Source organism: Xyrauchen texanus, chromosome 36, assembly GCF_025860055.1.
Source record: "Xyrauchen texanus isolate HMW12.3.18 chromosome 36, RBS_HiC_50CHRs, whole genome shotgun sequence".
In the NCBI taxonomy this organism is placed as follows: domain Eukaryota; kingdom Metazoa; phylum Chordata; class Actinopteri; order Cypriniformes; family Catostomidae; genus Xyrauchen; species Xyrauchen texanus.
This window is the reverse complement of record NC_068311.1, coordinates 7,442,704-7,454,491: the sequence shown is the minus strand read 5'-3', so window position 1 is coordinate 7,454,491 and position 11,788 is coordinate 7,442,704. Positions and strand designations below refer to the sequence as shown.

General features: G+C 39.0%; 1 protein-coding gene across 1 annotated transcript; it reads left to right on the top strand.

The window, feature by feature from the left end:
* Positions 1-414: 414 nt before the first annotated feature.
* Positions 415-9,839, top strand: LOC127629474 (uncharacterized). Its single transcript, XM_052106573.1, has 8 exons — positions 415-524; positions 669-828; positions 1,431-1,523; positions 2,122-3,028; positions 3,236-3,286; positions 5,984-6,067; positions 9,285-9,433; positions 9,534-9,839. The coding sequence occupies exons 1-8, from the start codon at positions 433-435 to the stop codon at positions 9,837-9,839; spliced, it is 1,842 nt and encodes a 613-aa protein (XP_051962533.1). The 5' UTR covers positions 415-432.
* The last annotated feature ends 1,949 nt before the right edge of the window (positions 9,840-11,788 follow it).

Sequence of the window (11,788 nt, the reverse complement as noted above, 5' to 3'; positions counted from 1 at the left end):
TATTTTTAAATCATAAATCAACCCCCAACATACTATAGAAACCATGGTTCTTTTCATAATCATTGGCTCTGAGGTCATATATGTGTGTGTTTATTACAATCGGATTACAGATAAACATTTACTCCTTTTATTAATTTTAATTTTTTTGTACATTTTAGAAGTTATAAATTGCTTTTTGTGAGAGTAGTTCTCTAACAATTGATTTTAAAAAGTCATTAGTAGTGTTGTCATGGAGATTCATTGTCAAATGGTGTAGAAACCCTCGTTATTACAAAGCATAATTATAGAAGTTCTTTATAGTGGGTTAACCATCAGTGTATTAGTTAAATGTCTACAAAAGATTGTATTAACAATTCTTTTTTTTTCAGGTCGTGGAGTGTTTGCATTGCCCCTTTTAATAAAGGAGATTTCGTTGTTGAATATAGGGGGGAAATGATTGCTTTAATTGACTCTGAACGCAGAGGAGAGGTCAATAACAATACTGTCTTTATGTTTGACTTCATCCGGCAAAACAAGGAGTGGTGGTAAGTTTTTAAAATCGTTTAATAATTTTTAGATTTACATGTAAAAAGAAAATCTATTTTCTCTGTGATCATGTCCTAATTTGTGTCTTGTTATGGTTTGTTAGGCTAAACGTTCATAAAAAAGTTAATGTTTTGTTTTTTAAGCATTGATGGACGTCATGAGAACACCACCCCTGGCCGGCTAGTCAATGATGACAACGTGAACGAGGGAAAATCCCGTTTGTGCCTTTTTGCATCAAGAGATATCATTCCTGGAGAAGAAATAACATATGAATATGGAGGCAGTGCCTGGCCTTGGAGAAAGGTTTGGCAAAATTTGACACATTTTCTAATTTTACACATTACAGTTAGGCTATTTAAGACCCTTTTGTTTTGGAAGGGTAGAGTGAAGGGACATTTTTAATAATAATAATGTTTTATTTATAAAGCACCTTTCCCAAGCTCAAGGCCTTTACGATCTTTTAAGATTTGCATTGCAATGTTTAGGCTATATGAGCAGGAAGTGTCAAACCAATAATGAAGTCTCTCTTAAGTGCAAGTCTGGATATTCATAAATAATTGTACATTTACTAATACATGTATATTTAAAGAATGATGCGACTGTACAGCCCAATGAAAAAACTGTAAATCTATCCCTCAGTCTCATTAACATGAATGTCTTCAATCAAATACTACTGTCTGCCTATCAGTGTCTATCTCTCTCTTTCAGTCTGTTTGTTTATCTATCTATCTAGTCTTGACTTGAGTAAGTCTTACACACGGTTTCTTGTGTAACGTACTTTGTGGGGACCTGTAGTGTGTTAGGAAAGCTATATAAACCCCTATTTGTTAAATACACACACTTCAGGTTTAGCGTAGTGGGGACCTTGTCTGATAAGTGATGATTTTTAAACAATTTTATTATAGCCTTCGTGCAAGGATGATGACAACATGACCGCCATAAAGAACTGCTCTGGGGGTTCTGTAACTACTGCAGGCATTCCACGGCATACAGTTGAGGTATGTGTATTTAATATATATATATGTATATCTGTCTATTAATCTCTCTATCAATCAATCTGTCTATAACTATCTATCTCGCTATCTATCTGTCCATTCATCTGTCTGATTTGTCTCTCTGTCTATCCATGTATTTATCTCTCTATCAATCTGTCTATCACTCTCTACATCTGTCTTTCAATATGTCTGCCTGTCTATAAATCAATCTGTCTATAACTATCTTATCGCTCTTTAACTCTATCCACATGTCTATCAATATGTCTGTCTGTCTATCCATCTGTTTATCTATCTCTCTGTCTGTCTGTCTGTTTATAAGTCTGTCATCTATCTATCTGTCTGTCTATCCATGTATTTATCTATCACTCTATCCATCTCTCTTTCTATCCATCTATCACTCCATTTATCTATCTGTCTGTCTGTATCTTATTTGATCTTGAGTAAGTCTTACACACTGTTTCTTGTGTAACGTACTTTGTGGGGACCTGTAGTGTGTTAGGAAAGCTATATAAACCCCTATTTGTTAAATACACACACTTCAGGTTTAGCGTAGTGGGGACCTTGTCTGATAAGTGATGATTTTTAAACAATTTTATTATAGCCTTCGTGCAAGGATGATGACAACATGACCGCCATAAAGAACTGCTCTGGGGGTTCTGTAAGTACTGCAGGCAAAGCAACAGCAAAAGTTGTGAACAGCTTCCAACAACTTTATCAGACCCGATGGCCCGAATACATTTCTTCAACAGCCCGGCGAACACTGGAGGAAGCCAAGTGGAAATCCCCACATTTGCTCCCTTTCACTGAAGATGTTAAACGTCTTCATGTGTATCTTGATGAGCTAGAGAAAATTTACCGCAAACACTTGTCAACACAGCCATCATCTCAGCATTGGTTAAAACTGGCCAAGGTTACATTAACTCACATACATTCACAAATGCCTTTGACCACATACACCTCCAGCAACCAATCAGACGCTCATCCGGATATTAGCATGGCCCTTACAGAGTTGGAATATAAACTGTGTCAATACTTCAAGCCTATAGAGATCAGAGGCAAAAGAGGCAGAAAGGTTCCAGTACTTGTTACTCCTTCAATGCAAGAGTCGATCAGCCTGCTAATTAAAAACCGGAGTAGGTGTGGAGTACTGAATGAGAACCCTTTTCTATTTGCACGTCCGTCTACAATGACCTTTTTCAGAGGCTCTGACTGCATCCGTGAATTTGCAGGTGCATGCAGTGCTAAAAATCCTCAAACTTTAACTTCCACAAAGTTGAGGAAACGGATTGGTAACCTCAACAGATTAGTTCTCAATCTGAGCAACACAGAGCTCGATCAGCTGGCTGACTTCCTAGGCCATGACATTAGAGTACATCGTCAGTGTTACCGGTTACCTGAGGGCACCCTTCAGCTGGCCAAAATGAGCAAAATTCTTCTTGCCCTCGAAAAAGGACGCTTGGCAGACTTCAAGGGGAGAAGTCTTGATGAAATCAACATTGATCCAGAAGGTACTATACACTGTTAGTTTTAGTTTTTTTCCTTTGTCTGAACTTTATTAATTTAGAGAAATTAGTTTAGTTTTTTTATTATGCTTTAATAGTTTACATACATTGTAATATAGGGTTTTTGGGAATGCTTTTGGGAATGCTTTGGAATCACATACATGTTTTACCTTGTGTTTTAAATGATGAATTTCTGTGTTTTCTACCTTTTAGCGAAAGTTACAGTGGACAGTGATTTAGAGGAGTCTACTTCCAATCTGAAAGGTTTGTTCCATTTGTTTTTGCCTAATACTAAATTATGTTGTTTCTAGGGATGGAAAATTGGTTTGAAATATGTGTGGATTATCTTTTTATTACTTTCTGCTCTGACTACATTCACAAATTATTTTAGCATGTTGCTTAGCCATTTCCAGTTTAGTTTTTTCCTCGTGTTTTGCGCATGAGCCCGCGCACGCAACAACACTGTTGCCAGCTCCTATTCATTGAAAGTAGCTAAAACCTGCTCAAAGTCGCTAGATGGCAGCATACATGCTAATTAGCATAATCGTGACGTAATTGTGTAGTATTTGCGTTCTGTTTAGTGTCAGCCTTTTACATTAAGACTACATGTTAACCAGCTCTCCCTTCCAAGCTGTTAATCTGCACTAAAATCCTGATTTATAATCGATGTCTTCTGACAGAATCACCATACACATAAAGTGATTTTGGCTATATTCAGATTAGAAGCAACAGAATATCTGTTTTAACTGAATGCGCTGCTCCTCTCAGCAACTCGCTGAACAGAGCAGATGCAGAGAGATATGTGTACGCATCGGGAAAGCAAGACCTCATGCTTGTGTGGCAGTACCGGCGAGTTTTGGAAACTAGATGAGTTTTGTCCAAGAAGTCGCTAGTTTTGTCGATTTTTTTTGGATAAAGTCACTAAAGGGATCTGAAAAGGTACTAAATCTAGTGACAAAGTCGCTAAGTTGGCAATACTGCCTCAACTACATTTCCGTAAGTATAATTGCGTGTCATATGATGTTTAAACTGGCCATGCAATGAAATAAACAGTTTATACACACTTGCTACTGACACACCCCAAAGTGGAGGCATTTTAACTTTCTCAGCAACTCTGAGTGGACGATAAGCTACGACCATTAATTAATTGATTAATCGTTAGCATCCCTAGTTCTAAGGTAAAAGTAATGCTTAATTGACATCATGCTTTCAGTTAAGCAAACATCTGAAGTCCATGCAGGTGCGCATTTTATTCAACACACATTAGGGATGTGCATCTCCATAACTGAGGCAGATGCGATGCGCATCTCGATGCATAGCCAACGATAAGATACATATGAAGCAGCTTGCGATGCAATTCACCCCTATTACGATGCAGTGCGATCCGTTGATTAATGCACTATGATTGCATTGATGCTATGCAATTCAATATTGTACCGATAGTTCGCTTTTATTTCTTTGGTTCAGAGAAACAGCAAATCATAAATGAACATATGCATAATCAGAAGACATTACAATGAAGCTCACACAGCTGATGTTATTTTTCTTTTAACATGTTATATAACTAACATGCTTTAGTTATATAACATGTTATAGTTACATGCTATTTTTTTTATCATGTTTATTATTATAATTGCGTTAGCTTTCTTATTTTATTTTCAAAAGGTAGACTTTTTTTACCCATTTCAATAAAAATTTCAGTTTAAAATTTCAGTTATAATAAAGTGTTTGCTCAACCAAAAAAAACCCTTCTGTTTTCACTCCTGTTAAGGGTCTTTGTCTTCTGATAATATTAATTGTGTAATGCCGTGATATTTTCTGTGACTGTTATCGTACCGTGAAAATCTACAACCCTAAAGGGAACGCCCCCTCAAGTCGGAATTCTGACTCGGAAACTCCGAGGGACTGCAACAAACCCGACTTGAGAATACAATATGGCTGCTCAGCGCATTAACAGTTGATGAAACAGTATGAATGTATTGTTTATTAGCACTTCTGTGTGTCTGTGTCTCAAACTCACTCATGAACGCAGTACTATCCAACCTCTATACCGCATGATACTTCGGCATTATCTGTGCAAAATTCCACCTTTTTATGTTTTTATCGACTGGTATGGCTATTTGCCTTGACACGTCCATCTTAGTTGTCCGACTTTAGTACCATTGTGTACTGTAACGCAGTCAATTTGGGTATGACATCATTCCCAGGTCCAACATCCGATTTCCGAGCTAAAGAGATGCAGCATTATTACCATTACCCAACTTACATGTGACAGTGGTGTTTGTCAACTTTTCTCCTGACTAAAATAATGGCTATATTTTCTGGCTGCTAAATGATGTAGGCTTTTCCATATTCTGACTAGGATAGCTTGCTGCAATAGTGACGTCACATGCATGCACAACAACGATTACAAATAGGGATGATTGGATTGTTGGTTTTGAAATCGGGAGCAATTGTGACAAAAAGTAATATTACTGAAATGTTATTAGTAATTAGCTGCACTACTAGTTACTAGGGAAAGTAATTTTTACTGTAATGCATTGCAAGTAAACTCAGTACAAGTAATGAATTACTGCCCGAACACTGATTCCCCATCTGTTGGAAGTAAATTTAAATTACGGATTAAAAAAACATTACAAAATCCTCTATCCACTAAAGCAGTGTTTCTTAACTCCGGTCCTCAGGACACACCTCCCAGACTAATTTAGATGACTCTAATTAAAGCACTAATAAGTTGATTAGTTGAATCAGGTGTTTTAAATAGTGAGACGTCTAAAACACCTAAACATTTTGAGTGGTGGGTCCCCAGGAACACTGCACTTTGTGTTCTTGAGATGACTGTTATTTTGGTTGCACATAAAACAGCACTAATAAATAAAGAAAAACAGATGAGGGATATTTTTATGTCAGTTTAATGCTAAGATTTGTTAACACTCAGACTGGCTTAATTCTTACTTTCAGATTGCAGTACAGAATCACCACCACAGCACACTGTATGTGAAGACGGCACACTTCCAGAAGACCAAGTGTCCAAAAAAAAGAGAGGTATGTTAATTTTAATTACGACTGACTGATGGCTGAAATGTTCTCCGGTTTCAGGTTTCTATTTACAACATGGTTTTTTAAGGATGAGTATTGAATATTCTAGCTAGGAATGTGCCGAGCTGAAGGATCAGTATTTATTTACTGATCGGCATAAGCTATCCTAAGCTTGAGCCTTTTTTACACAAGCCATCACACTGGTGTCATATAGTAGGTGGCAGAAAATGCAACTTCAAGTGGGTTTGCAAACCATCATTAAAAGTAAAAGGAAAAGAAGTTGAAACGTGTGTGACGCATGATAACCAATGAGGTCTGTTCTAGCATGTCACATGCATAATAAAGCTTTTTTGTTTACCATATTTGATTAGTGTTGACAAAAGTACCGGTACTTCCGTACCAAGTCGATACTAAAATAAAAAAGATGTAAGGATACCAGTGTTTCTGCAGTACCGTTAGTATAAAACAGCAAATATATCCGGTACAGCGCACAGTACGACTGACACACGACTGCTTTAAAATGCTCACAGGCTTATTTTGAATGCGTGCTCTGTTAATTCTTATACACTGAAATGACCAATTAATCAAATTAAAATCATGACATGCACTAGTGTGATTTATTAAACCGCTAAAGGCTTCAATCTTATTGTGGAAGAATAACATCTAGATGCCTGAAATTGAACTTAATAGTAAAAATATTTATTCTCTGTAATAATAATAATTAAAAGTATCACAAGCAAGACATCTGTTGATTTTAAAAGTTTGGCAAAAAAAAATTTGATGACATGTTGAAATGTTTTATGTTCGCTTGTTAAAATTAAGAATTTATTCAACATTTTGTTGATGAAATTAAATTAAACTTTAAAAAATGTTCTGGAAAATAATAATTATTAAACTAAGTTTTAAAATAATACAAAAAAACTAAACTGGTGTGTTCAATAGCACATTATAATATTAGCATATTTTTGAACCGTGAAATGTAACTGGTATCAGTACCGAATACTGAAGTTTTGGTACCGTGACATTATATTTGATGCGCGCTCTTTAAATAATCACTCAAAAGTTGTTTATTTACTGTTCGGGGCACAAAATGCTTGATTGGGACATCCCTATTTCTAACCAAAAGCCATACATGTATGTTTTACAATGAAATGGCAAGATTTAAACGGTCTAAAGTCTCATATGTTTGTTTCACTGCTGTTTGTGAAGTCATGTAAACATTTGTGCTGCGTTAGGTTTAAATTAATTTAAATTTGTGAATGTGATTTTATAAAATTGCAGTAAAGCAATTCAGCTCTCAGCTTGTGTAACAGCAAATTTAAATGTAATTTCTATTAATTGACATTGACAATACAGAGTTTGTTAAAGTTGTGCAGCTCTACTGGAGTGTGTTTTTTTTGTATATATATATATATATATATACACACTCACCTAAAGGATTATTAGGAACACCTGTTCAATTTCTCATTAATGCAATTATCTAATCAACCAATCACATGGCAGTTGCTTCAATGCATTTAGGGGTGTGGTCCTGGTCAAGACAATCTCCTGAACTCCAAACTGAATGTCAGAATGGGAAAGAAAGGTGATTTAAGCAATTTTGAGCGTGGCATGGTTGTTGGTGCCAGACGGGCCGGTCTGAGTATTTCACAATCTGCTCAGTTACTGGGATTTTCACGCACAACCATTTCTAGGGTTTACAAAGAATGGTGTGAAAAGGGAAAAACATCCAGTATGCGGCAGTCCTGTGGGCTGAAAATGCCTTGTTGATGCTAGAGGTCAGAGGAGAATGGGCCGACTGATTCAAGCTGATAGAAGAGCAACTTTGCCTGAAATAACCACTCGTTACAACCGAGGTATGCAGCAAAGCATTTGTGAAGCCACAACACGCACAACCTTGAGGCGGATGGGCTACAACAGCAGAAGACCCCACCGGGTACCACTCATCTCCACTATAAATAGGAAAAAGAGGCTACAATTTGCAAGAGCTCACCAAAATTGGACAGTTGAAGACTGGAAAAATGTTGCCTGGTCTGATGAGTCTCGATTTCTGTTGAGACATTCAGATGGTAGAGTCAGAATTTGGCGTAAACAGAATGAGAACATGGATCCATCATGCCTTGTTACCACTGTGCAGGCTGGTGGTGGTGGTGTAATGGTGTGGGGGATGTTTTCTTGGCACACTTTAGGCCCCTTAGTGCCAATTGGGCATCGTTTAAATGCCACGGCCTACCTGAGCATTGTTTCTGACCATGTCCATCCCTTTATGGCCACCATGTACCCATCCTCTGATGGCTACTTCCAGCAGGATAATGCACCATGTCACAAAGCTCGAATCATTTCAAATTGGTTTCTTGAACATGACAATGAGTTCACTGTACTAAAATGGCCCCCACAGTCACCAGATCTCAACCCAATAGAGCATCTTTGGGATGTGGTGGAACGGGAGCTTCGTGCCCTGGATGTGCATCCCACAAATCTCCATCAACTGCAAGATGCTATCCTATCAATATGGGCCAACATTTCTAAAGAATGCTTTCAGCACCTTGTTGAATCAATGCCACGTAGAATTAAGGCAGTTCTGAAGGCGAAAGGGGGTCAAACACAGTATTAGTATGTGTTCCTAATAATCCTTTAGGTGAGTGTATATATGTGTATATATATATATATATATATATATATATATATATATATATATATATATATATATATATAGCTATTTTAACCTTGTTTATTGAAAACCATTTGGTGTGAATGACATGACTAGGTGTATTTATGGAAGTTTGGGCTTGCAGTTTGCTTTCCATGTCAGTGCTTTGCATGCATCATTGGAAAAACCTTGAGATGGAGAACTCAATTGAAGGAAGCATCTAAATTGTGAAGATAGTACAAACATAAGTTTCACCAAATATTTATGTGAAATGAAAAGTTAAACTACTATAAAGAAATGAGAAAATGGGTGAAATTAAAAAGCACAACACTGTTTGAATCTGCACACATTCAGGGTGCTTATAAATTGTCAAGTCTCATGATCCTTCAGCTGCAATCAAGATGGCAGGAACAATAAAGTTGCATTTGGGTAAACAATGTAAAATTAGAGTACAGTTCTGTAGCAATAGAACTAGTGCTTCAAGTTAACAGCACTGGTTGATGCATTGTAATGCAAGTGTTTCTCACTAGTGAAATGCTAAGATAAATGCTTGATGTACTCTTTCCCCCCCAGGTCACATTAAGAGGACAGCCTGGAGCAAACACGAAATACATGCTGTGAAGAAGCACATGATCAAATTCATTAGGAACCGGAAAGTTCCAGGAAAGGCAGACTGCTTAAGGTGTATGGAAGCTGAACCATTTGCTCTTAAAAATAGAGTGGTCAGCTCTGAAGTTTTATATTAAAAATCGTATCTCCGCTCTGCAAAGGAAAGATGTAGCACGTTAATCTTGACACCATGTTTTTGAGTACCCTTCATAGCGGCCGCCGAACCTGGGGATAAGGACAGACAAGGCGAGAGAAAAGCAGACTGAAGGAAGAGGAGAGAGAGAGGAGAGAGGAAAAAATCTTGGTTCGGTTCCCAGACACACTGCCACTAAGTCCTTCACCAGCCGAGAGGCACTCACTCGTGGTGCCATGCGATGGTACTGGATGCTCCTCGGTGGACAGCTCGATACTCCTCTGCCTCGGACAGCCATTGGCAGTCTTCACTCCCTCATGCTGCCCGACCTCATCAGCAACGAGGACACTCCGACAGCGTGTCCCTCCTTTTTGGCACCAGTGTAACGAAGTTAAAGCTCAAGGAAGGAGGTGGCCTGAACCGGTGAACGTTTAACACAAAACTCTAATCCAAAAATAAACAAAGACAAAATAAAAGTAAAGTGACAGTTGTCTGTGAGGGGGTGCCACTATACTTTATTTTTGTGTATGGTTATTTTATAATTAAAGTATGTTTCAACATTCACCGGTTCCCGCCACCTCTTTCCCTGAACTACTAACCTTGTTCCATTGGTGTCGAAAACCCGGGAGGAAGGAGGGACAGTGTCGGAGAGTCCTCACTGCTGATGAGGTCGGGCAGCATGAGGTTGTGGCGACTGCCTGTGGCTGTCTGAGGCGGTGGTGCTAGAGCGATTGAACAACAGGTGGGATGGAGAGCTCGCTGCCATGCTCCTGGGTCAAGGAGGGGTGGCTGCCATCCGTGAGGGGACGGAGGAGTTGCAGCCGTTCGCCGGAGGCCAGACCTTATGCAGTCCGCCATGATGGGGAAGAGCAGGCAGACTGATGGAACGGGGAGCTCGCTGCCAGGTGCCATAATGGAGGAGCCATCGCCGGCTGCCAGGAGGCAGAGTAGTATCGAGCCGCCACCGAGGAGCATCCAGTACCATCGCATGGCACCACGAGTGAGTGCCTCTCGGCTGGTGGAGGACTGAGTGGCAGTGTGTCAGGGAACCGAACCAAGAATTTTTTTCTCTCCCTCTGTCTCTCTCTCCTCTTCCTTCAGTCTGCTTTTCTCTCGCCTTGTCTGTCCTTATCCCCAGGTTCTACGGTCGCTGTGACTGGCTCCTCGGGGTGGGGGAGTAGAGCAGTCTCGAGGGTATGTGTGTATATTCATGTTATGTTGTTGTTGTTGTGTTTTTGTGTGTTTTTTTTTTTTTTTACAAAACTTTTAGCAGTACAAACATTTAATGTTTTTGCTTTGTATGAAATAGAACACCATCCGAATCTATAAATAAAGTGTTTACTGTTTGGAGCTCCTATTCTGTTTAAAGTAGATTCTCTTTTCACAAACTGCTTTTACAAATATGCCTTTTAAAATTTGTGTTATTGAGGCAGTCTTCTCAAAACGAATTAATAATTGATACAAGGATATAAGTTGCTGTGTAGATTTGATCCCCACAATGACTAAAAACTGGAGTTTAGTGTGTGTGGATTTGACCCCCACAATGACTAAAAACTGGAGTTAAGTGTGTGTGGATTTGACCCCCACAATGACTAAAAACTGGAGTTAAGTGTGTGTGGATTTGACCCCCACAATGACTGAAAACTGGAGTTAAGTGTGTGTGGATTTGACCCCCACAATGACTGAAAACTGGAGTTCAGTGTGTGTGGATTTGACCCCCACAATGACTGAAAACTGGAGTTCAGTGTGTGTGGATTTGACCCCCACAATGACTGAAAACTGGAGTTCAGTGTGTGTGATTTGACCCCACAATGACTGAAAACTGGAGTTCAGTGTGTGTGGATTTGACCCCCACAATGACTGAAAACTGGAGTTCAGTGTGTGTGGATTTGACCCCCACAATGACTGAAAACTGGAGTTCAGTGTGTGTGGATTTGACCCCCACAATGACTGAAAACTGGAGTTCAGTGTGTGTGGATTTGACCCCCACAATGACTGAAAACTGGAGTTCAGTGTGTGTGGATTTGACCCCCACAATGACTGAAAACTGGAGTTTAGTGTGTGTGGATTTGACCCCACAATGACTGAAAACTGGAGTTTAGTGTGTGTGGATTTGACCCCCACAATGACTGAAAACTGGAGTTTAGTGTGTGTGGATTTGACCCCACAATGACTGAAAACTGGAGTTTAGTGTGTGTGATTTGACCCCACAATGACTGAAAACTGAGTTTAGTGTGTGTGGATTTGACCCCCACAATGACTGAAAACTGGAGTTTAGTGTGTGTGGATTTGACCCCACAATGACTGAAAACTGGAGTTTAGTGTGTGTGGATTT